The sequence below is a fragment of the Amblyraja radiata genome, chromosome 1 (assembly GCF_010909765.2).
Source record: "Amblyraja radiata isolate CabotCenter1 chromosome 1, sAmbRad1.1.pri, whole genome shotgun sequence".
In the NCBI taxonomy this organism is placed as follows: Eukaryota; Metazoa; Chordata; class Chondrichthyes; order Rajiformes; family Rajidae; genus Amblyraja; species Amblyraja radiata.
The window spans coordinates 122304118-122331581 of record NC_045956.1 but is presented as its reverse complement, the minus strand read 5'-3'; the positions used below and the strand labels follow the sequence as shown (position 1 = coordinate 122331581).

The window sequence follows — 27464 nt, the reverse complement described above, 5'->3', positions numbered from 1 at the left end:
GTCAAAAAATCACATTTTAATTGTATATATTCAAGGACGTACAAAAGGAAATTGCAAGTATTACCATTCATAAAATTACAATTAATTTAGAAACACTTGCAGAGTGGAATACAATATGGTTCTTGTGTTTAAAAAAACCTGAAAAACCTCAAGGTGCAACTTAGTGGACCCATCATAGTTTTCCCTCAGAATATTTGCATCTGTACATGTCCTTCCACCAAATATGATTTCATATTTGAAAATATTTCATTGTTTTTTACTTTAGAAAATAGTAGTTTAAAAAAAGCAACATTCAACCCTCTTTAGATACATTATCAATTTCCTGTTTACTCTTCCACCAGTTCATGCATCATTTCATTCTTCCATTGTGAATATCCAGCTTGTGATGATGCCTCCCATTAAACAGCAACTGGAGTTAGATGGTACCAAGTTGAAAATGAACTATGCATTTAGGTGTTATTTAAACATCTACATTCATTATAATATTTTGTAAGTAGTTGAATTCACTCCAGTGTCATTTATAAAAAAAGCTTTGACAACTTCTTGCATTATGTTCTTTAAAGTGTTACACAAACTTGGCTGAGGAATGTACATTTTCCAGTGTAGAAATTGACCTGACTGCCGAAAGTAACTCTTAACCCAAGATGAAAAGAATACGGAGATGTGATTTGACATAGTATCAAAGCAGCAAAGAAAATGGTAGAATTTGACTAAATTAAAGGATCTAACCACGTGGAAACAGGCAATCATTCCTTGATGTGCAATATTTCACTCGATACAAGCACCAAAAAACAGATTTTTTTTAAAAAGACACTGTTGGCAAGATTAAGACTAGAAATAAGTATAAGTTTCCGTTTCCCTTTAACATCCCAAACACCATATTTTGCCCGTCACAAAAATATTAAAAACTAAGGGAGGTGCAAGGTTCGGGCTGGGGAGAAGAATATAAAGCAAGTTTAAAAACATGCTATGTACCCCTTAAAGGCATAATGTTAATTCAAGTAAGACAGTTGCGCGAAGGTGAACAGGCAGTTAAGGAACCATGTTTCTAATAAGTACTTCTCAAAAGGAGACTCTCAAGTTATTTTAATCAAAGGCCACGAGGTCAAACAATCTTTTCAGCAAAATGCTGCACGAGATTTTTGAGCCTTTCCTAAAAGTGCACACTTCTGTGAATTTTGTACATTGATTTATATCCCAAACAGCAAATCATTGAACTGAAAATGATTGACTTAATTACCTTATTGTTTTCAATTTTTATTTGATCTGGTCCCCCAAATTGCTTGCAGCTTTCTAGTTTTAAAATCTCAGCTTTTGCAAATCTTTTCTTTTAGGTCCGAGGTGGATAATTAGAAGTTGGCCTGGAAATGCCACCCATCCTTTTAGTAATAAAAGGACACTGCAGTAAAATCAGTTACATTGTGGCCATGCAAAGGAAACTGATGCAAAATTAAAGCCATCCAACTGCATCCCTCCTGCCAAACCACCTGGACCAAAATATTAATCTGCCACTGGTATAGCTTCCAGTTCAATATCCACAAAATTAATTTGCATCATTTTACACAAACATAATCAAGCAGGAGGAAAGGAAGCACACAAATGAGTTTCACATAGCAAAGCAGCTAGTTAGAGGCACATCACATAAAGAGGTTTGATTTAATTTACAAAATTTGCAGCTACATGGTAGCATGCATTAAGACGAATCAACTTCAGAGACATCAATCACAAAAATAGATGCCTACTACCCACTCTTTCTTTAAAAAGTATGCCTTCGACTACACTGTCAAATGTTTTTAATTTCTGCCAGGTACAACGTATTTAAATTCCAGTTAATTATTTTTACTGCTCTTCAATTTGTTCGTTGTGTTCTTTGGCAATCTTTGACCTTGTGTGTATGCATAGTACCAGAAGTTCAGAAATAACAGCATGAAACTAACTCCATATAGACATATTACATAGAGGAAGACTGGATACTGGTATGGGCAGTTTTTCATGAGGAAGAACTGTCCAATATGAACTGTAATGATCGCAAACTGGATCTGAAAGCAAAAGAAAAAATGTCAATTTGTCTTCATTTTTGGTAAACCATTAAAAAAAAAAAATTATTTAAATAGAATTGCAGATTTAAGAATGGCTCCAAGTAGCATTTAAGTCGACAGTTTATAGAAGGTCCACTTCTCAAAAACAGAACTTAGCCATATTATGAGACCCAAAGGTAGACAGAAATGCTGGTGAAACTCAGCAGGTGAGGCAGCATCTATGGAGCGAAGGAAATAAGTGATGTTTTGGGTCGAGACCTTCCTTCAGACTGATGTCTTCAGAAAGACTGACGAGACCCAAAGATCAGATTTGATCAGAGAATTTCTGCGCAGGTATACGTTTAGACTGGTCATTCGGAGGACAAGCAATATCACCATTCCCCGTTACACAGAGGTCTGAAAAATGATCAATAAGCAGCCAAGGAATTTCAATTCAGATAGTCTCCTACTCATCAATTTCTGCCTTAGAACAGGAACAGACCTCAGCAAATGCTAACTTCAACAAACCCAAAGAATGGCCTTCAGGAACATTTGGTATCTGTAGGTCAGGGGGTGGGGGTAAGGAAAGTCAAGAAGCTTCTGTGTAAGAAAGATGTTTAAATATATCCTGCCATATACTCTGCTGAAACCAAATAGGCAATCTTGAGATCATTATTTAGTGCCTGCAAATTGTTTAGAGTGCCACACAGCCAAGTCAGAGGAATAATGAACAAAAACATCTCCTTTGGCCCAACTTGTCCAAGTTGCTTAACCAAGCAAGACCCACTTGCCTGCACCAAGCAAAATACCACTCCAAACCTTTAACCATGCAGTTATCCTAATGTATTTTAAATGTTGTAATCGTACCTGCCTCAATTAATTCCTCTGGCAGCTCATTCCATGAACACACCACCTTCTGCAAAAACATTGCCGGTCTGCTCCCTTTTAAATCTTTCCCCTGTCATCTTAAACCCTTGCCCTCTGGGTTTTGATTTCCATATTCCAGGTGAAATAAAGAGTCTGGTTGTTGACCTTTCTCCCCCCCACCCCCCACTCGTGATTTTATACATCACAGTCACCCCTCAGCTCATGTGCTATGGAACAAAGACCCTGCCTATATATATATCCTCTCCGTGTAGCTCAAACCCACCAAATCTATTATCCTCACATTTTTTCTTCAATCCCTCCGGTTTAATGGCATCTTTCCGCTGGCAAGGTGACCAGAACTGTACACAGTACTGTAAATGCGGACTTACCATGATTTAAGGTACAACATGACATCCCAAATCCCGCACTTAACTTGACTGATAATGGCAATGTGCAACACAGTTTCACCACCCTGTCAACCCATGCCACCAGCTTCAGGGAACTGCATACCTGCACCCTTGGGTCTCTATTCTACCACACCCCCTGCATTTTTTGCACAAATCCTTCCTTGGTGTGCCCCATCAAAATGAACACCTTGTGTTCATTAAAATCAAAATGTATTTGCCATGCCACAGCCTATTGGACCAGTTGATCAAGATCCCGTTGCAATTGTAGATAACATCAACTGCCCACGATACCACCATTTACTGTCTTCCACAAACCTATTAACCATGCCACCTATATTTACATGCAAATCATTAATGCACGTAACAAGCAAATGTGGACCCAGCCATAACCCCTGCAGTACACCATTTGTTGCAGGCTCCAGCCCAAGAAACAAGCCTCTACCACCACCTTCAAGCCAATTTTGTATTTAACAGGCCAGCTTGCCCTGGATCCCATGTGATCCAATCTTCCAGACCAGCCTAACATTTGGTATAAAGGACTTGATAAAGTCCATAAAACAATTTCTACCACATTGCCCTCAATATTCTTGGTCATCTCTTCAAAGGCAAGGCAATTTCTCCATGCACAAAACCATGATTCCCATTCCTGATCAGTCCTTGGCTTACCAGGTGCATATGTCCCAAAATCGCTTCCAGCAACTTGCCATTATTGATGCAAGGCTCAACGACAAGTAGTTCCCAGGTTTCCATAAATAGAAACACAATATTAGCCACCCTCCCATTTTCTGACACCTCATTCATGACTATTGATGATCTTCACCAGTGGCCTGACAATTTCTAGGATACATTTTGATCAAATACCAGGAATTTATCTACCTCGAATGTGTTTTAAGACCTCCAGCACCTCCAAGAGTCAAACAGGGTGGAACCAGGCTTTTTGGCCCTACTTCCCTACACTGACCAATGTGCCCCATCTACATTGGCCCCACCTGCCTGCAGTTGGCCCATATCTAACCCATTCTATCAATGTACCCGTCTAAATGTTTTAAAAATTGCATTTCTTGAACATTGGTATAATGTGGACTCTTCACACCATCACTCGTATCTTTGAGCATCCAGGCATCCACCTCTTTCGCCATAGTAAACAGGAAATATTTAGCACATCACTAATCTCTTGAGCTGCCACATAGAGAAGACAGTTCTCTTTCTCATTACTCGTTTGTATTAATGTTTCTTGGATTATTTTTAACCTTATCTACCAGAGCTATCCAATGTCCCTCTTTCACCATTCTGATTTCTCTCCCAAGTGTATCCTTCAAGGTATTCAATTACTTGAACCTAGTTGCCTATACTCTTATGCTGTCTATGCACTTAAACTCCTGCTCTGACATGCTCCAACCTGTGGTAAAGCACTTTGTTGATCATGGTGTTAAATAATGACACTACCATGGATTATTCAATGACAAATAACTTAAAGGATAGGCAAAAACTTGTTATACGTCATTGTGGCCACAGCTTATAAATTGTTAGTACATTTTAATCCCGTTAATTCAATTATTTTTAGGTCAAAACTTTGTAAGAAAGATTGAATATTCTATGCAGACTTAAGCATTTTCAATTTTGATTTGTGTTCCCGTTTCCACCAGAACAATGCTTTTAATTGAGGAATTATAGAAAAGACCAAATAGTGTACAATGTGCAATTAAACTATCAGAGTGTTGCTGCTTTCACACTTCAGTTTGCCAAGGGAAAATACCAGTATACCAGCTGACAGCAAGAAATACAGGATAGGTTAAAACCGACACCATTTTCAGACATATATTACTCTCTAATATTGGTTTTACACCACTAGTCCCTTAAATATGACCATTTCTAAATCCTCTGAGAAAGTTTGGATTGTCAATAAATGCAGCTTTTCCAATGTCAGTCAACGACAAAATTTAAAAACCTACCAACTGAACTGCAGTCATGTACTTTTTCCACCATAAATACTTCTGGTAATGTTGTCCCAATGCAGATAGACCATAATATGAATACATGAAAACATGTACTATGCAGTTCACAAGAGCATGAAATGTTCCGAGACCACCTGTATGGGCAAGGAGAATGAAAAGGCAGATTTAGAACTAAATTGGATTGGCATTGTAAGGATACAGAGCTCATGAAAAGGTACATGCTAGTATCCGAGTACATGCTGGTATTTGAATATGATTAGCAGTACAAAATCTCAAAAAACACCAAACCTAATATCATCTTTAGCTTAAAAAAGTCATACAAAACATTATGATCAATTTGTTCATTAAAAAGTGTTAGAAACATAGAAAGAAACATAGAAAATAGGTGCAGGAGGAGGCCATTCATTGTGATCATGGCTGATCGTCCCCAATCAATAACCCGTGCCTGCATTCTCCCCATATCCCTCGGTTCCACTAGCCCCTAGAGCTATCTAACTCTCTCTTAAATCCATCCAGTGACTTGGCCTCCACTGCCCTCTGTGGCAGGGAATTCCACAAATTCACAACTCCGGGTGAAAACGTTTCTCACCTCAGTCTCAAATGGCTTCCCCTTTATTCTAAGACTGTGGCCCCTGGTTCTGGACTCGCCCAATATTGAGAACATTTTTCCTGCATCTAACTTGTCTAGTCCTTTTATAATTTTATATGTTTCCGTAAGATTCCCCCTCATCCTTCTAAACTCCAGTGAATACAAGCCTAGTCTTTTCAATCTTTCCTCATATGACAGTCCCGCCATCCCAGGGATCAATCTCGTGAACCTACGCTGCACTGCCTCAATCACAAGGATGTCCTTCCTCAAATTAGGAGACCAAAACTGGACACAATACTCCAGATGTGGTCTCACCAGAGCCCTATACAACTGCAGAAGAACCTCTTTACTCCTATACTGAAATCCTCTTGTTATGAAAGCCAACATTCCATTAGCTTTCTTCACTACCTGGTATGTATAGATAGATTAATGTATAGATTATTTGTTCGCAGCAGTATGGCTTAGTTTGCTCCCTTTATTCGCCCATCTACATTTGTTGATTATAGGTCCTGCAGTAATTTAATTCTTAAGCTTCATTGAACTAACTTTGAATTTAGCAACTACAGAGAGTCTTGCGCCACCCAATGGTATCATGCATAATAAAACTTTGCTGGAATCTGTACCTCCAAAGATGGCAAATCTTGCCATTAACTTCAAAAGATTAATGTTCCTAAGATGAACTCTTGGAAAAATTTACAATTACAATCTTAAAAAAGACTATTTGTAACAATTAATTTTCTGAGGATAGACAAAATGTTGGAGTAACTCAGCAGGACAGGTAGCATCTCTGGAGAAAAGAATGGGTGATTTTGTGGGTCGAGACCCATTCTTCAGAGAGTCGGGAGAGGGGACTAGAGATATGAAAGGGTAAGGTGTGAAAATGACAGATCAAAGCACATTGATCATGGAAATGTAGAATGGCTCTCGACAATATATAGGAGTCCACACTGGAACAGCAGATGCAGTAGATGAGGTTGTAGGAAGTGCAAGTGAACCTCTGCTTCACCTGAAAAGACTGTTGGGGGATATAGTAGATGAAGTTGGAGGAGGTGCAAGTGAACGATCCAGTAGTTGAGGTTGGAACCTTAGACCAAGCACAGGCTCAGCGATCGTTTCGCTGAATACCTCTGCTCAGTCACCTTAAACCAGGGGTAGGCAACCTACGGCCCCCGGGTCGAATGCGGCCCGTAACCCGAAATCATCCAGCCCGCAGGCGTGTTTTTTTTTCCAGTAATTATCCGGCCCATAGACGCCCATCATCTCCCGTACCTCCCGGGCCCCGGAACCAAGGCGCGGTGACGGCAGGAGGCCTGCGCTGGCGGCCGTAATGGCGGAGCCGCCAAGCAGCGCCAAGCTCTGGCTGTACCGCATCCTGTACAAAGCCGCTGGCACGGCCTCGCACCTTCTGTGTCTGGGCTTCACTGTCGGGATTGGGGTTGTCAATAGGCCATGGACAAGCGAGTGCGAGTATTTGAGCCACCGCCTTCAGGACAGAGCCAAGGCAATGGTCCGTAGGTACGCCATGTTTGTGAGCGCCCGTAACTAGGGTCCAATGCTCCGGGCGGCATCCTCGAAGGAGTGGGATCTATGTGAACACGCGATTTGATGCCTGCCATCCAGGGCGGGATCCATGTGTACACGTGATAGATGTGGCCCGACATCCGCTCAGACATGCGTCCTGGCCCCTATGCAGAACCAGGTTGCCGACCCCTGCCCTAAACCTACCTGATCTCCCAGTTGCTAAACACTTTAACTCCCCCTCTCATTCCCACACTGACCTTTCTGTCCTCGGCCTCCTCCATTGTCAAATTGGAGGAACAGCATCTCATATTTCAGTTGGGCAGCTTACTTCCAGCAGTATTAACATTGACTTCTCTAACTTCAAGTAACCCTTGCTTTTTTTCTCTCCGTCCCTCCTTCTCCAACCAGTCATAATGTCTGACTACATTTTCTGTTTGCTTTGTTAATTTCTCCAAGCTAACAATGATCTATTTTACATTTTCCTTGATCTCGATTTCCTTTGTCCTATTTTCACACCTTACACTTCCTTATCTACGCATCTCCCTCTCCCAACATCAGTCTGAAGGGTCTTGACCCGAAATGTCACCCATTCCTTCTCTCCTGATATGCTGCCTGTCCCGCTGAGTTACTCCAGCATTATGTATCTATCTTCAGTTTATCTGTATCTTGACATATAATCACCATCGCTGGTTGTCGCATACGTTAGGAAACCTGCATCTGCAGTTCCTTCCTCACAAATAGTGATTCACTTAACATCTCATTTTAAAAACAATGATAGCTGATTGGTGAATTAAGCAACGCACTCAAATAATGAGAGTTCATTGTCAATTTTACCTGGAGCAAATTTAACCCCAAACCACCAAGTGAAGGACATGATCGTATGGTGGTAGACGTGAAGAAATGTCACTTGACCATTCTTCTTTCGAAGCACAAAGAAAACCTGTACGGGGAAATCAGGCGAAATGTATTCACCACTTGACACTGTTTTTTTGCAATTTAAAAGGTATTTTATGAAAAACAGGAATTCAGAGTAAAATAAGAAACCTCATTACTTTTAATGCACATAAAATGTCAAGGAGTTTGGGCAGGTTCTAATTAGGCAGCAAGGTGCAGTAATCCAAGAACTTTTCAATCACTATTAACAGTTTCCACCATATGAGGCATGAGCAGAGCTGTCAGAGATGTGGCACAGAAACAAGTATTTTACCCTACAACATCAATGCAAACCATCAACCACGTATTTACACAAACCTTACAATTATATTTTCCTTACATTACCATTCACTCTTCCACACTTGCTTGCACATTGGGAGAATGTCAGTGGCCTATTAACCTACTACCCCACGCATCTTTGAAATGTAAGAAGAAACAAGTGACTAAAGAAAACCCTCACTATTAGAGGGAGAATATGCTTACTCACAAAGTTAGCACCCAAGGTCAGGACTGAATATAGTGGCACAGCTAAGCAGTGGCACCACAAGCAACACTTCTCAGCTATGGTTGCTGCCAAGCACAATATTCAACAAGATGGTTGGCAGCTTTAAAAGAGGACACATTCTTGATACAGTTAATAATTCAGAACCATTACCGTAAAACCTTAACCTAACTTTATGGAACACGATGCCAAACCTTAACTTGGTTCAATGTAATAATATCTAAGACTAATAGTTAAAGGTTCATATAGCAAATGCCAGATGCAAAAAAAACAAAAAACTTCTGATACTTACAGTGTCCAATAATTCAATAAACTTGGAGAGGTAAAAAAGCCAACAAGTCCAGGCCATCTAAAATATGGTAGCACATTAAAAATTTAGTAAGAAATTAAATGTATTATTGCAGCAGTTTAATTTGTCTATCTCCATCATCTATACATTAAAACATAGGCATAGAAGGATCGTATATGGAATTACAGATTGGTAGAATGGTATTTTATGCTTGGTAATGCTAGTGTGCTGGACTAGGACTTGTTCATCTAACATGATTAAATACTGTGGAAACTTACATCCCCATATATGCAATAATTTAAATTTAGAAATTCATTACAATTGGTTTTACACATTTGCAATTTGCCATTCATTGCCCCCCACTCTCCCTTGAAAGAGAGCATGCATGAAAGATGAAGGCATTTTGCATAATACATAAATATGGGAATAAAGTAGAGCACTGTCAGTGCCAAGCAGAGGATACTCATTAATGGCAATTCCATTTACCACTTGGTGTGTAGTCTTCTGCCCTGATGATTTAACATCTTCTGTCAACATATTTATTCTCAGATACCCTCTAAACCTCAGTCCTTTAGTTTAGACATCTTTGATACAGTAAATAAGATATTTTTTTACCAAAGCAGTGTCCCTCATGAATTTGCATTTCTCTATTATTCAGACCCTCTGCAGCCCTCTCTGTTCCAAGGAAAATAAACCCATCCTATCCAGTCTCTCCCAACTATTCTGTACAAAAACACCTCTTATTTAGTTATCCACAAACAGAACAGTTCCTATATTAAATCAAAATCATTGATCTACACAAACAGCAAGGGTCCCAGCACTAATCCTTATGGTACATCATAGGTCACACTTGCATTGCTCAGACTATACAATTACTGGTTCCAATAATACTAGTTTACTTTTCTGGCACGATTCATTGCAAATCCACATTCTTTGCTACTTGCTCCACTCCCATTGATCCCACGCATTACATTAACCTGATCTACAACATGCTGTTCATATTACCTTCAGATTAAAAAAAGGACAGTTGAATATTGACATACCCTGAGGGCCTGCGGTGACCTAGAATAATCCACAATGTCACAACGAAATGAGTATCCTGTGGCCCAGCCAGACATAAGAAACTGTTGGTCAGGAAAGCAATACAATGTTAATCATTGGACATTAAAAAGAAAACAGTGAACATTATTTTTTATGTCTCAACTTAGTTTCCTAACAAAAATCTCTGTAAAGCAATGCTTTTAACCCCCGCATATCAAAATAGACTTGGGTTTATCTATCTATACATAACTAAAATTAGATCTCATGCTCTTCCGGTGTGCAGGGTTTTTCTATTTGCGCAAAAACAGTTCGCGATAGCGCCACGATTTTTTTCAGCAGGTTACTCACCGTTCTCCTGTGCTGCGAGTGCAACAAGTTTTGTTCTGATCGGTGGTATATTGTAAAAGTTATCAAGGTTTATAACTCTTAAAAAAATGCGCGTGTGCAGATTCCTTCAGTCAGCACCACGCAGATTGGTCTCTTCTGTCAGTCAATGCCAATGCAGGGATGGCGACGCCCCTTCCTGCTCTGCCTCACTCAAACTCCTCACAGTAACATGTCTATAGTCTCCCCCACCACCGTGGGGGGTGTTCAGTGGAGGCCCTGGTCCTGTCTCTCTCTCTGCGGTCCCGTCCCCTCAGGTCAGTCTACTCTGCCGCCGCGGTGACTCACCATCAGCCTTTTCGGAGATCTACTCCACCAGCTCATCGAAACTCGTGGTGCCCACCGTGCCGAGCACTGACCCCATCCCACCCTCCCTCACCCCCCCGGTGGCAGCAGCGAGCAGGCAGGGACGGGGCGAGCGGCAGCTGAGCCGGAGTGGGCAGAGGGAGGGAGGGAGAGTCGGGTTACAGAGTGGCTGAGTAGTTTGCGCAGAGTTTGAGCAACTCACACATACGATGCAAACTCGTCCAATCGTCAAGTCAACGGGATCTAAACCACAGCTAACAATGAATGACCTGTGGAGGAAGGAACTACAGATGCTGCTTTTTATGGATGGAGGGAGGGGCGACTGAGGGTAGGGGAAAGGAGAGGGAGGGAGAGGTGAGGGGAAAGATCCCGGGAGAGGTGAGAGGGAAGAGGGGTGATTGAGGGAGAGGAAGGGGTAGGGAGGGCGGGGGAAAGTGGAAGAGGTGAGGAGAGTGAAAAGGGAGAGGGTGAGGTAGGGAGTGGAGAATAGAGGGAGGCAGGCAGTGGGAGAGGCCAGGAGGAATAGTGGCGGGGATAGGGGAGGTGAGGAGAGGGGGGGGGGGGGGTGGGGGAAGATAGAGGGATAGGATGGGGTAGGGAGGGGAGAGGAGTTATGGAGGGAGGAAGTGACAGGGCAGAGGAAAGGGAGAGGTGAGGGAGGGATTGGGGAGGAGAGGAGAGGGGAAAGAAGAGGGAGGCTGAAGAAGAGAGGGAGGGAGTGCTCGGGGATGAGGGGAAATGAGCCTTGCATGCATAGTTGGGGGCTAAGCGCGAGTGGTGCAATATTGTGTGGGGGGGGTGGGAGAAGATGGGTTACATTTGGGGAACGGGTGAGTGGCGGAACATTGAGTTGGGGAACGGGTTGCGTTGGGGGACCAGGCCTCCCGTGTGACAGTGACCCAACGGGTCCCACTTAGTATAGTATTCTCTAAAACCAACAAGTTTACCCACACCAGGTAGAAAATTAAATAATGATCTAGAGCCAAAATTCCTTTAAATGAAATATGAGATGTTGATATTCTAGAAAGCAAAGGCACCACATGTATCACTGCTAAAATATCCAGAAATGCTGCTCCGTAACATCTTTAGGGAAGGCGCGTGATGTTTTTGCACGTGCAAGCCATTATTAGAGTGGCTATTTGATTTTTTAACAAAGGTGTTGGTACTGAAACAAACTGTTTCTTTCTGTAGTCGTTCTCTTTTCTTATTAGATGAAAACATTTTGCAACTTGCTGACCCTCCCCCCATCCCTCCCAGATGTTCTCATTTGTTTTCCCCCCCCCAATTCAACTCAAATTCTAGATTGTATACAGAGTACATTTGCATTTCCATCAAAAGTGTATATTTCTGTAGAGAATGTCTATATAGCATGCCATTTCAAACATTATCAGTTCCATAGTATTTTTGTTTTAATATTGTTTCATCCCAAACCAAATGAATACAAGCCACCAAAACTATACCTTTATACTTAATGGAAATGCAAATATGTGATCACAGAATCCAGAATTGTAGTTGATGTGAAAGAAAAAAAAAGAAAAAAAGGGAACTTCCTGGGAACGAAGGACAGCAAGTTGCAGATGATTTTCACGTAATGTGAAAGTGGAGTACAGGCCATCTCAGGGAGCTTGTTCTTGTGCATGGGAGTCCATATATTGGACATTCATAACCCAGGAATGGATTATACTTTAACATTCATACAGCAATTAAATGCCAATTTCAAATAACTTTGGACCAACATTTACTGTTAACAAAAACAAGTAGTTAAATTAGTCACAAAATACTCACTTCATAGCACATGTACAGGGAAAAGATCACCATCGAAAAATTGTACACAATCATTACTTGGTTCAAGTTCAAAGGCTTCCTGTTCTCCATTAATTTTGGTCCAAATGTTGTGACAAAGTAGATATAAGCACCAAGGATGATTGTTTGTGGCAGGGGTGAAGACATTAGTGGCCAGTCTTCAACCCTGGGATCTACAAAATGAAAAAGAAATACTTGATTTCTAAAGACTGTCTGCTCAATACAGATTTGGGGGGGGTGGGGGGGTGGGGAGGAATATTGCTCTCAACATTAGCTTCTTAAAGTTTAGAGAATTTAACACAAAAATGTCCATCTCCATTGACGGGATTCCATTAAATTATTGAAACAAGGAGTTGTCTGACGATACCTGGATCACTTGATATTGATCTCCTTCCCTCATGAATAACACCAAGGTTAGCAAATTGACGAATTACAACTACCAACACCTTGTAAATAATGTTTCAAGAATTCTTACACAATCAAGAAATTGTGTCACCTGGCTCTTTTTAATTTCACTCTACACCAATGTCACAATAGTACAAGACTATCAGAACAGACCCAATCTTACACAAATAACTGGTGGCAAATTCTTAATTTCAAAAGATGAATAGATCTTTTAAAGATTTAAAAGAATTTCACAAACATTGACACAGTGTATACAAATATAGCAACATCTTAAACAATGCCACAGCTCTATTTCTCAATTAAAAAAAAAAGTCACCTGCATCTTTGAGCCATTCATCGTATAAAATCACTGCTCTCGATGTCAGTTCTTGCAAAGACATTATCTGTTATGTTCAAGATTCCTCTTCAGTTCTAGAAATAACATACAAAAGTTAGTTCATAATGCCCCTTTTGAGCAAGGTTGAAACAGGAAAGGAGGAATTAAACATTGATTTCAAGAGCCCCATGAAGTATAGCAATAATCCAGCATGCCAAGGATTTACGGTACTACAGTAGCAGGTTTTCCAAACTATTGGAGGCTATTCACATTAACACCCCAACACTTGGAATTTGGCCTTGAGGACCCAGCATGAAAACAGGCCTTTCTGCCCACCGAGTAAACAGAGACCAGCGATCACCTCATGCACTACTGCAGATGCTGGTTTACACCGAAGATATAGACAAAATGCTGGTGTAACTCAGCGGGACAGGCAGCATCTCTGGAGAGAAGGAATGAGTGACTGTTTTGGGTCGAGACCCTTCAGTCTGAAACGTCAGCCATTCCTTCTCTCCAGAGATGCTGCCTGTCCCGCTGAGTTACTCCAGCATTTTGTGTACCTTTTCTCCGAGATCTTCAGCTTCCTCCACCACTCCAAAGATGCACAGGTTTGTAGGCTAATTGGTTTGGTATAAATTTAAATTGTCCCTAGTGTGTATAGGATAATGCAAGTGCACAGGGGAAATCGCTGCTCGGTGCAGACTCAGGGCTGAAGGGCCTGTTTCTGTGCTGTATCTCTAAACTAAAAGCTGGTAAATTACACAGATGTAGATAGACTTCATACATGTTAAACTCACAGCAAACCCAAGTTACTTTTAGAATGTAGCAATTAGTTGTCAAGGATACAATTACTCAACCTCCACTAGGAATGCCATGGTCAATTTAATATCCTTCAGAGAAAGGCTTACAAACAAAGATAAACAGAATTAATTTAACAGGACAATGCCAGAGCAATAGTTTTTCTATTGCAGCTGATGATTAAGAACACATTACATAAAGGGAGAATGTATATTGAAAATTTCCTCGAGTTGAGGATCAACTGAAAATGCTCAACACAAGAAAAGGAATAACAATAATAATAATAAATTTTATTTGCGGGCGCCTTTCAAAGTCTCAAGGACACCTTACAGAAAATTAACAAGAGAGAAAAAACATATAGTCGGAGTAAAATAAATAATAAGGACATCACCAATACACAAATTAAAGACAGAATTCGCTCCAAAGACAAAAAATCAAAAACACAATGTGAAGAGAGAGCAGCAGCAGCTAAAGCGCGCCAGCGTCCACTCTCCCTTCCGACAGCCATCTTGGACACAAACTAACATATTCACATTACACACAAAAAATCATCCCCCCACAATGGATACCACTGTGGGGGAAGGCACAACGTCCAGTCCCCATCCCCAGTTCTCCCAAAGTCAGGCCTATTGCCTCTACGGAGGCCCGATGTTCCTGGCCGTTCTGGCCGGCTGCTGTTGCCCCGGTGTCGGGAGAGTCCTTTCAGCGGCTGGGCCACCTGGAACGGCCGCTTCCTAACTGGGGACCGCAGCTTCCGAAGCCGACAAGGAATAGGTTGCATCCCTTTATAAAGAGGGATTGGAGAATCAATTTGAATTCTGCAATTTGCCAAGGTTGAATTTGAACTCAATTGGCGTTATATTTCTGTGTCTCCATCCAGAAAATGACTGATTGGATAAGAGACACCAACTGCAGCTCTGCATTGAATACCATTACACCATCCAAGCTTATCACCAAACTCACAGGACTTTGTGTCAGCATTCATCTCTGCAACTGGATTCTCGGCTTCATGACCAACAGATTCTAATCAGTGAGGATAGAGATCAAATCATCCTCCACAATAATCCTCAACACAGAGGCACCGCAAGGATGCTTTCTCAGTCCCCTTCTTTACTCCTTGTACACACACGACTGTGCAGCCATGTACAAATCTAATTCAATTTTCAAAATACGTATACGACACCATTGTGAGCCGGATATCAAATAATCAGACAGAGTACAGGACGGAGATAGAGAAACTTGTGTCCAGGTTTTGAGACAACAACTTTCCCCTCAATGTCAGCAAGATAAAGGAGATAGTGATCAGCTTCAGAAAGCAAAGCGGTACGCAAACCCCAGTTTGCATTGACGGTGCTGAAGTAGAGATGGTTGAAAATGTCAAATTACTACGAGTCAATATCACCAACAACTTCTCCTGGACCACTCATATTGAAGCAACAACCAAGAAAGCACACCAACGCCTCTAATTCCTTAGAAGGCTTAGGAAATGTGGCATCTCCCCTACAACTTTCACTAGCTTCTAGATGCACCATAGAAAGCATTTTATCAGGAAACATAGAAACATAGAAAATAGGTGCAGGAGTAGGCCATTCTGCCCTTCGAGCCTGCACCGTCATTCGATATGATCATGGCTGATCATCCAACTCAGTATCCCATCCCTGCCTTCTCTCCATACCCCCTGATCCCTTTAGCCACAAGGGCCACATCTAACTCCCTCTTAAATATAGCCAATGAACTGGCCTCAACTACCTTCTGTGGCAGAGAATTCCAGAGATTCACCACTCTCTGTGTGAAAAATCTTTTCCTCATCTCGGTCCTAAAAGATTTCCCGCTTATCCTTAAACTCTGACCAACATCGGGAACAATCTTCCTGCATCTAGCCTGTCCAACCCCTTAAGAATTTAGTAAGTTTCAATAAGATCCCCCCTCAATCTTCTGAATTCTAGCGTGCACAAGCCGAGTCTATCCAGTCTTTCTTCATGTGAAAGTCCTGACATCCCAGGAATCAGTCTGGTGAACCTTATCTGCACTCCCTCTATGGCAAGAATGTCTTTCCTCAGATTTGGAGACCAAAACTGTACGCAATACTCCAGGTGTGGTCTCACCAGGACCCTGTACAACTGCAGTAGAACCTCCCTGCTGTTATACTCAAATCCTTTTGCTATGAATACTAACATACCATTTGCTTTCTTCACTGCCTGCTGCACCTGCATTTCTACTTTCAATGACTGGTGTACCATGACACCCAGGTCTCGTTGCATCTCCCCTTTTCCTAATCAGCCACCATTCAGAAATATCAAAGCTTTGTTTGGGAACAGCTCCATCCAAGATCACAAGAAAATGCACTGAATTGTGTACGCAGCCCAGACCATCACACAAACTAATCTCCCTTTTATTGACTACGTAAGTAAGTTTATTGGCCAAGTATTCACATACAAGGAATTTGCCTCTGTGCTCCGCCCACAAGTAACATAACATACAGTGACAGTTACAAATGACTCAGAAAACACTAAACATTAATAATAAAACACCATTGATCAAGCATGTGAACCAACAAAATACCAGGTCAAAGGGAGGCTACAGATTTTTGGCTGTTGAGTAGAGCAACTACTCGTGAATAAAAACTGCTTTTATGTTTGGCTGTGGCAGCTTTGACAGTCCGGAGTCGCCTTCCAGAGGGAAGTGATTCAAAGAGTTTGTGGCCAGGGTGAGAGGGGTCAGAGATGATCTTGCCCGCTCGCTTCCTGGCCCTTGCAGTGTACAGTTCATCAATGGAGGGAAGGTTGCAGCCAATAACCTTCTCTGCTGATTGGACGATTCGCTGCAGTCTCCAGGTGTTGTGCTTGGTGGCTGAGCCAAACCAGACCATGATGGAGAAGGCGAGAACAGACTCTACGATGGCCATGTAGAATTGGACCATCATTGCCTGTGGCAGATTGTGCTTCCTCAGCTGCCGTAGGATGTACATCTTCTGTTGTGCCTTTTTGACTGTGAAGTCGACTCAGAAAGTTTGGAGTGTAGTAGCTCTGGCACAATGGTGTTGAATGCAGAGCTAAAATCAACAAACAGGATCCTCACATAGGTCCCCTGGCGGTCAAGGTGCTGTAGGATGAAGTGCAGGCCCAGGTTGACCGAATCATCCACAGATCTATTGGCCCGATATGCAAACTGCATAGGACCCAGCAAGGGGATCGTGATATTTTTCAGCTTGGCCAGCACAAGCCTTTCAAGGGTCTTCATGACTACAGAGGTCAGTGCGACAGGCCTGTAGTCATTAAGACAAGTAATCCTTGCCTTTTTGGGTACAGGGACAATAGTGGAGACTTTGAAGCAGGCAGGGACAGTACATGTTTTCAGGGGCTGGTTGAAAATGTCTGTATAGACCGGTGCCAGCTGTTTGGCACAGAGCTTAAGAGTAGAGGGGGAAACATTGTCAGGTCCTGGAGATTTCCGACTTTGTCTTCTGAAAAGCCTCACGCCTTTATACATTTATACCTCATGCTGCCTCGGCAAGGCCAGCAGCATCAAAGATCTTATAACGAAGCAAGATGGGTTACTCTCACGCAATCCAGTAGGGGGTGCTGCACTGGCAGCAGCCTGTCGGCAGCGCGTCCGTCTTTTTTTCAACTTTTTTTATTTTTTTAGTATGTTTAAAAGTCTGTTTTTAATGTTTCTTTGTGTGTTATGTGTGGGGGGTGGTGTGGGGGGGGTAAGGGGGAAACCGTTTCGGCCGCCTCTTCCATGGAGAGGCGACTTTTTCAGGCCGCCTCCCCCGTGGCCTAACAGCATGGATCGGCGCCGACTTTCCCGGAGACGCGCCCGGAGCTTCAGCGGCGGGCGCAGTGTGGACTCTCGGCGCGGAGCGGGTGAGACCTCGCTGGAGGGGAGCGCTCCGTTATGCTGGCCCGTGGCAGCCGGCAGCCGGCAGCTGGCAGCCTGAAGCCGCAGTCTGCAGAACTCCAGCTGGTGCGGCATCTACAGCCCGGGATCTCACGTTGGGGACCCGGGGGAAGAAGAAGCTTCCACCGCCGGCCCGCGGCCGTCTTCTACCGCGGGTGCGGTATGGACTTGTCATCTCCCCTGGAGGGGAGCTTCGACCGCCGGCCCTGCAGACTGCGGTGCTTCCGGCTGCGGTACGGCAGGTACTTTAAAATTTTGACCACCGGCCTGCGGCCTACACCAGCCTGAAGCCGCGGTCTCTGGTTGGGAAGAGCCGATCCTGGACTCACTTTGACTTTGTCCCTTACCATCTGGACGCCCGCAGCAACGGCTGTGGAGGGTGGAGGTCCCGACCACGGGGGAAAATGGAGGAGGACTGGCCAAGCTCTGTGCCTTCCACCACAGTGATGAATGCTGTGGTGGATGTTTGTGTAAATTTTTTATTGTGGTTGTGTTCTTTATTATTGTACCGCTGCTGGCAACCCAAATACCACCGACCTTGGTTGTGTGGCAATTAAATTATTTCAATTATTTAAATGTGTAGTACACTCATCGGCGGATTCATGGGTGATTATACGACTCATTTTAGTGCGCGGCCCGGGGCAGCGGGAGAGTGAGTGCGCGGCCCGGGACAGCGGGAGAGGGAGTGCGGGGCAGCGGGGAGAGGGGCATAGGAGGGGGGGGAAGACATTGTAGTGAGGGGGCAGGCGATGGAGTGCGGGGGGGGGGGGGGGGTGGGGTGGGGGGGAGATAAGGCCTAGTGTGTGTGAAGTTGCGGGGAGGTTTACAATGTTTCTTATTTACAATGTTTCTTATTTAATGTCCCTTGTCTAGTCTGAAATAAAGTTCATTATTGGATCAGAAGAAATATAATTGTGTGTGTTATATGATTATATACATTTATATAATTTTCATGTATGTGTGTTTATAAACATTTTATTCTTTAACAAGAATTAACAGAATTATGAACTAACAGAATTATGAATCTAACCCTATATCACACACAAAAAGTTCCCCCGCAATGTCAATTACCCTGCGAGTTGGGTCGGTTCCGGTTACTATAAAATCAACTCAAACACTGCTTGTGAGCCATTTAAAAAGAAATGATTTAAAAAACATTAAAAAAGACAATTACCAGAGTCAAATTTTATTCTTGACAAGTATGAACTGACAGATTTATGAATCTAACCCACACAAACTGTTGCCCCGCAACATTGATTACACTGCGAGTCGGGTCGGGTAGGCTCAGGTTACTAAAATGGGCGGGGAAAAATGCCCAGGATCCCCTCCATAGCGTACTACACGTCAGCCCATTGCATTTCGCAGGAGTAGCCTATCTTGCTCCGCTATAAGATCTTTGAACAGCATAATTGAGGACGAGTCACACCCTGGTCATTCCCTCTTCTCCCCTCTCCCATCAGGCAAAAGGTATAGAAGTGTGAAAACACACACCACCAGATTCAGGGAGTTTCTTCGCAGCTGTTATCAGGTAACCGAATCATCCTACCACAACCAGAGAGCAGTGCTGAACTGCTACCTCTTTGGTGACACTCAGATTATCCTTGATCAGATTTTGCTGACTTTACCTTGCACTAAATGTTATTCCTTTATAATGTTTCTATACACTGTAAATGGATGGATTGTAATAGACTGCATGGTAACAATTTCGTTCAAATTTGTTTTTGAATGACAAATACAGAAATTCAATTCAATTATATATTGTCTGTCTGCTGACCGGTTAGCACGCAACAAAAGCTTTTCACTGTACCTCGGAACATGTGACAATAAACTAAACTGAACCGATTCATCTGTTGCCAGAACCAAGAAATGTGGAGCGGTCAAATCAGCGTAGTGTATGCTTTAAGCAGCATTTGTGGCATAATTTGATATGTTTAATATGAATATATATTACTCAGAAACCACCAAACAGATTAGTGCGGTGGGAATCACCTGATTTCTTTTGAAAAGTCTTATAATGGATACATTAGTCTCTTCAAAACGCTTTAATGGATCCATTTAAATACAAATTCCTTAACCTTAACAAATACAAGCCAACATGGCACATTTACTAAGGTTACTTAAAACAAGTCTTTCCACATACGGTACTTGAATCTTAAAATAGTTCAGGTTGAAATCCTTCACATTCCACATATAATCTATCCCCACAATAAGCAATTGTTCTACATGAGCAAACTACAAACACCATAACTATGAGCTAAATGTACTGCGAGGGGAAAAAGCTACAATTCCTCCGACATAAGTTCCATTTAACCTGAAGAGGGGCATTTTGTTGCAAATGGACAATTGATACTTAAAAATAAGCTTTCCAAAATGTATTCATTCTCAGCTCAAAACCATCAAATAGAATCCCCCACCGGGTGGCGCCAACAGCCTACGATACGATACAATTTATTTGTCCCTTGAGGTCCAAACGAAATGACGTTTCTGCAGCCATACATTACAAACAAATAGACCCAAGACACAACATAATTTACATAAACATCCATCACATTGCTGTGATGGAAGGCCAAAAAATCTTATCTCTCCACTGCACTCTCCCCCCCCCGATGTCAGAGTCAAAGTCAAAGCCCCCGGCGGGCGATGGCGAATTGTCCCGCGGCCATTAAAGCCACGCCGGGTGATGCAAGGTCGCACACCGGGTTCTTGATGTTAGAGCCCCCGGCGTGCGCTCGCAGAGTCCCGCGGCCATTCCAAGCCGCGCGGGGCGATGATGTAAGGCCCCGCTCCAGGAGCTCTTCAACCCCGCAACTCGGGCGGGAGAAGTCGCCGTTGCGGGAGTCCTGAAAAGCGGTCTTCCTCCAGGGACCCGCGGGCTCCCGGTGCCGCCGTCCGCCAGACCCGCAGTTGCAGCCTCCGAACCTCCGGAGGTCGGGCCGCAGCAGCGCTCCACCACCGCTCCACCCGCTCTGGACTTGGCCAGCTCCGTGATGGTGAGGTGAGTAGTCGGCACCAGAGCCCCCGGTCTTCCTGTTGGAGGCCGCTCCTCGTTGCAGCCCCAACGACAACGGAGACCCGACAAAGAAAAGGTCGGGTCTCCCGTGCAGGGAGAGATTTAAAAGTTACCCCCTCCCTCCCTCCCACCCCACCCCACCCCTACCCCCCCACACACATACCCCAACAGAAAATAACAAAACTACATAAAAACATAGACATAAAATAATAAAAACGCAGACGGACTGCAGAGGCCGCTGCTGACGAGTCGCGCCGCCCACCGAAAGCCTGTCTCAACCATTCCTTCTTTGTTGTTTATGGTATGTGTTAAATGTATGTTTTTGTGTTCTTTAATATGTTTTAGTGATCTTTAGCTGGTTTTCTGTGGTGGGGGGGGGGGGGGGTGAAGCTTTAAAATCACTTACCTCAATGGAGATGCGATTTTTTCCCGTATCGTATCTCCGTCCGCACTGCGGCCTAACATCGAGGAGTTGGCGCCTTCTGCTGGAGGCCAACTTCGGGATTTCCAACCGCAGGAGCCTGCTGACTTTAACATTGTGGAGCTCAGTCTCATGTTAGAGACCGGCTTCGACTGCGGGGAATAAAGAGGAAGAAGCTTGAACTTCCATCACAGTGAGGAATTTGGGGAATCCGCTGTGGTGGATGTTTATATTAACTCTTACGTAGTTGCGTGTCTTGTTGCTTTTTTTAGTATGGCTAAATTTTTAGTAATTAGAATATCACTTTACCTTAATTGGTACACACGACAATAAAAGACCTTGAACCTTGAGGAACAAGTTTCCTTCAAGCCACCTCTGCCAGGCTACAATGGAATGCATTATTCAAGAACATGAAACCACCTTAGAATGTTCTTGTCATCAATAACACTACATACCTTAAACTAAATCCAATCTCTTCCAAGTTATACCTTCCTATACCACTATTTGCAGATGACTATGCTGTTTTTATTTTGCACCTTTTCAATTAACACCGACTCCATTCATGACATTCTATGATCGCTCAAGCCTTATTTTGCCAAATCAAGATCAGAGTGTGGCGTAGGACCAACCACCAAACAAAGTTTGATCAGATTTCTGTAAAACAATCTTTTGGTTGTTGATTCCCGACAGTTCAACTGCATCCATCAAGATATGGGTGAAATTCCATTAAACCTTTGCACTCATGTCCCAGCTTTGAGTGAAGTCTGCATCTGGACATCCAAATCTTTGCTCCTCCATTCGAAAGATCATAACAAAAAATCCAAATTAGCTTTTTATGGCAGGAGATGATTTCACATGTCCCAATATTTTTAGCCTAACACTGAAAAAGCAAGTGAACTTGGAGAAGAGGAAGTGACACCCAAAGTTGTAATGCCCAATCTGTTGCTACATCTAATTAAGGAATGGATAATTGTCAAAGTGGTGCGTATGAAATTCTATTCCATCAATTCCTCGCCTTTCATCGAGGGATGGAATATGCTGATGAGGCCAAGCTATTGATTGCAAGTTATTTAAGAATGGACCAGCAACTCAATTTTCCAAATTATTCAATAGAAATATTAATCTGGAATCTATGCACCCTGGAAATACTACTCTGGTAATCTTGCTAATTGGCAAATTGAGAGATTCAAAAGATTTTTGCTTTATCTACATTACAATTTAGATAAATACATTTTCCTCTCCAAATATATTTTCCTACACTAAGTCAATAATTAACATTAGGAATTTCACTGGATTATACTATTGAAATTATATCACTATCAAAAATATCAGGTAACATTGCAACCTCATTTCTCAAATGCATTCAATTTTGTGTTGATGATGATATGGCATTGGATTTAAATATGCAAACTGCAGAAAGTATACGATAGCAACAAAGCAAATTGGTTTGCCAAAGAGGGACACAGTAAAAATATCAGTAATCAACCACTTCCTCAACATCAACAAAAAACTAATCTTCAACTTCCAAATGGGGAGTCAGGAGACCACACACCAGTTCTTTGGTGAAATGGTGATAGTTAGCAAATTCAAATTCCTGGGCATTGTCTTGGTCCCAGCATGGAGTTATAATCAAAGGTGGTGACCTAGGGCCTCTACTTTCTTAGAAGCAAAGAGATTCAGCATGTCACTGAATATGCTTCAGATGCTACAAGAAACATCAACAGATGCACTACAGAAAGTATCCTTGGATACATCCATTATCATGTCCTAAGGTGGCAACTCCAATGCATAGATTGACAAGGTGGCAGAGGAGTGGACTCAGCCCAGTTAATAATGGGCACAGCCGTCCCCATAATCACAGGCATCTACACGAGGTGGTGCATCTAGTATAAAAGATCCCCACAATTCGCTCATGCCTCTTTTCACTACTACCATGGGGTAGAAGGTCCAAGAGTCTGAAATCTCACACCACTGGGTTCAGGAACATCTACTTTCCTACGCTATCAAATTCATGAACCAACTTACACAATCCTAATCCTACCTTAGTAGCAGAACACAATGGACAGCCACTTGCATTATCAGACTTGTTTTCTAGTTGTCCTCATGGTCCTGGAGAATGTGTAAATTATGTGTAATCTGTTTTTTACCTTTTGTCTAAGTTGTTGTGATACTACTATAAGCAAGATTTTCATTGTACTTGTGCATATGCCAATAAAATCAACTTGCTTTGATTCATGTTGGCTGCACCCTAGGCCATTGAATGGCCAGAAGTAAGATTTTGACCGTTAACGTGTATATCTGACATTTAAAGATTGTCAAAGGAGCAAGACTGAATTGTGATCAGAAGAAACCAATGTAAACAAACACACCAAATAACTAATGTCAGAACGTAGAACAAATTAATAATTCCAGACAAGATTAACTGAATATTTAGATGGAGACAGACCATATTAGACAAGTTTCCAAGCTAGACTTAATCCTGCACAAAGTAACTGCATGGTAATAACTTTAAAGGGTGACAAATAAGTTAGATGATTTCTCGGGTACTACGAAGAGAACAGTTCACAAAGAATGAGACAAGAGACATTAGATGCTGGAATCCTGAGCAAGTTTGCAGGAACCAGTTTGTCTTGCATTCTGCAGCTCAAGTAAGTGTCGATCCCTTAGCAATGAATAAACAGGAAACTATTGGGCAAATTATAAATATTTAAAGTGCAAGGAGGAACTGCATATGCTGGTTTTAACCGAAAATAAAAACAAAATGCTGGAGTAACTCAGTGGGACAGGCAGCATCTCTGGAGAGAAGGAATGGGTGACGTTTTGGGTCGAGACCCTTCTTCACTCGTCTTAACCCAAAACGTCATCCATTCCTTCTCTCCAGAGATGCTGCCTGGCCCGTTGAGTTACTCCAGCTTTGTGTCTAAATATTTAAGATTCTTTTCATGGTAGAAGTAGTCATCCAATGTACAGTAGCCAAATTACTGCTGATGCAAAGATGAGAGTTACCAAGTTGTGCAGAGGCACCAAGGGCCTGTAATGGATACAGATAGGCCAATTGGCAAAAAAAGACATTGGAGCAAAGTGGAAAAAGTTTACCGCTTTAGATCATGCCATCTACGGCATTTGGTACGTGTCCTCCTTTATAATGGAGAGACTAATCATTGACCAGGTAATGGTTTTGCTGAACATGCACTCAATCCACCAAGGTCTGCAGGATATCTTGGTTTTGCTGAACCCCAGCTTTACATTTCAATCTTCCCCCCTTGATGTCCTTTTCATCTCTCACCTTTTTCAACCCATCTGCCAATCAAATTCCACCTCCCCTGTATCCACCTACAACTTGTTCAAAAGGGAACTGCAGATGCTGGAATATCGAAGGTACACAAAATTGCTGGAGTAACTCAAGCACTTCAACTCCCCCCCCCCCCCCCCATTCCCAATCCGACCTCTCTGTCCTGGGTCTCCTCCATTGCCAGAGTGAGCAACAGCGGAAATTGGAGGAACAGCACCTCATATTCCGTCTGGGGTCCTTGCGCCCTTATGGCATCAACATTGAATTCCCCCAATTTGGCTAGCCTGTGCTGTCCCCTCCCCTTCCTTCACCCTCTAGCTGTCTCCTCCCACCCTCCCATCCGCCCGCCCTCGGGCTCCTCCTCCTCCCTTTTTCCTTCTTTCTTTCCCCACCCCCCATCAGTCTGAAGAAGGGTTTCGGCCCGAAACGTCGCCTATTTCCTTCGCTCCATAGATGCTGCTGCACCCGCTGAGTTCCTCCAGCAATTTTGTGTACCTTCCACCTACAACTTGCCAGGCTTTGACCGGCACCCAACTCTTCTCCCTCAGATTCTCCACGTCAAGCCATGGGCGATTTCTCGTTACAGGAGCAGAGGACAGGGAAGGACACCAGGTGCCAAGCAAAGGTGAGGGCAGGGATTTGCAGCAAAGTTAAATAGTGTGCAGGATTTGCACACAAATATCAAGGGGCTCTCTATATTGCATAAATTATGAGCAACAAACTGAACATTAACCTGTGAATTCTGTCCTGAACTTTTATATCAGGCACTACTGCTTACCCTGGTTTTCAAAACCAAAGTTATACACACAGCTAAAAAGATTGTATTAACAGAAACTAATTTCCCATTCCAGTGTAAAGTTTTGCGAATGCTGCGATGAAATGTATGGATTGGAAGAGGAACCAGGATATCAGTACATACTACCATTTTGAATTTGATTCACTGCAAAGTCATGTGCGTGTACACAAGGAAACAATTACACAACTATTTACATATCCAAGAGGCAGATAGACATACATGCTGTCAATAAACAGTGCTGGAGGAGCTCTGCAGTTCAGGCAGCATCCAAGGAGAAGCAACATTTTGGGTCAAGACACTTCTTCAGAGTGAGTGGCTCAGTTCAAAGAAGGATCTTAACCTGAAACACAACTGTACACCAAAAGTCCAGAAGATATCTAAATATTAGCTAGATGTTATGTGGCTCATTAATGTGAAATATTAAGAGATTCATTTTAGGATAACACACCAAATTAATGCACCTTTTCAAATCATGTCAATCCAAAAAGCACAGCACCAGGCTGGCATAACTTAACGGTTTGCATATTCTCCCTGTAACTCCCTCTCATTTTATGAATAATTTTCAGTCTCCCCCATTTCTCTCTTCTCCTCCCCCCCCCCCCCCCCCCCCCCCCACCACCCCGGTAAGGTCTGAAGGGACTCTACCCAAAACGTCACCCATTCCCACTCCTATCCAGAGATATCCATTCGGTTTAAACCAGCATCTGCAGCTCCTTCTTGCACAGACAAGTCTTAAGTTCAAATTCAAGTTTGCATTTATAGTCACTTAACCAACTGATGTACAGTGAAATTCGAGTTATCATACAGCCATACTAAGTGAAATGCAACAATACACAGCCACATAAAATAAAATTTAGCATAAACATCCACCACAGTGGAATCCACATTCCGCATTATGATGGAAAGCAATAAAGTTCATGGAGCTCCCGAGTCGGCTTCTTCTTGCCGGAGACCGCGGCTTCACAGTGTTAAAGTCCACAGGCCCCGCGGTCGGAGCATCGCTGGTGACCCTCGGCACAGTCTGCAGCTCGCACGAGGCTTGAAGCTCCGGGCTGATCCCCAGGAAAGGCCGCACCACTCCAAGTTGTAGGCCGCGGGGGGGGGGGGGGGGGGGGAGGAGAAGATGCGACAGAGAAAAATCGCATCTCCGTCGCGTTTAAGTGGCCGAAAAAGGTTTCCCCCATTTCCCCTCCCGCCACATAAAACAAACCAAGAAACACTAAATCATACTTTTAAAACATAATAAAAATAATAAAAATAGAGAGGGGACTGACAGACTGTTGGCGAGGCAGCCACTGTGGTGGCGCCTGAGTATATAGGTTTACAGTGAGAGGGGGGTGGGATGATTTGGGGGGTGGGAAGCTGGAGTATATAGGTTTACATCGAGAAGGGGGTGGGGTAATTTAAAAAGGGGCAACTTTTTCAACATGATACGAGTATCTGGAATAAGTTGCCTAAGGAAGCATTAGAGGCAGGTAAGCCTATGACATTTAAGAGACATTTGGAAGCTCCATTGATACAAAGGCTTGGAGGGATATAGTTCAGGCACAAACAAATAGTTCTAGTTCATTTAAGCAACTTGGTCAGCATGGGCGATTTCGGCCAAAGGGCCCATTTCCAACAGTTCTACGACTAAGACAAGAGAAAGGAAGCAAGTGTAGGCCCCTCAAGCGGTACTAATATATAATATTACCATGGCTGATCCATCCGGCGCTCAACTCCCCCACTATGTCAGTTCCTCATGATCCTCAGATCCACAATCTTTATACATGTCCATCTTAATATCTAATGGATATCATGGTTCAGCTTCATCACCATTGGGGCAGAGGATTTCGGAAAATTACTACCATCCGAGATAAAATTGACACACCCAGTTTTCAAGGACCCGCTCCCTATTTTGCAGCTATGTCC

The 27464-nt window shown here is 43.0% G+C and overlaps 1 protein-coding gene across 1 annotated transcript in view; it reads right to left on the bottom strand.

The window, feature by feature from the left end:
* Positions 1 to 3: 3 nt before the first annotated feature.
* The window catches only part of elovl7 (ELOVL fatty acid elongase 7), a 36274-nt gene continuing 8813 nt past the window's right edge, over positions 4 to 27464 (bottom strand). The window contains exons 2-8 of the mRNA XM_033030087.1: positions 13337 to 13431; positions 12598 to 12788; positions 10125 to 10205; positions 9085 to 9141; positions 8192 to 8297; positions 5245 to 5381; positions 4 to 2039 (exon numbers count right to left, since the gene is read on the bottom strand). Of these exons, the coding sequence (XP_032885978.1) occupies positions 1830 to 2039; positions 5245 to 5381; positions 8192 to 8297; positions 9085 to 9141; positions 10125 to 10205; positions 12598 to 12788; positions 13337 to 13400 (846 nt within the window). The 5' untranslated portion in view covers positions 13401 to 13431 and the 3' untranslated portion in view covers positions 4 to 1829. The remainder of the gene's footprint in view (positions 2040 to 5244; positions 5382 to 8191; positions 8298 to 9084; positions 9142 to 10124; positions 10206 to 12597; positions 12789 to 13336; positions 13432 to 27464) is intronic.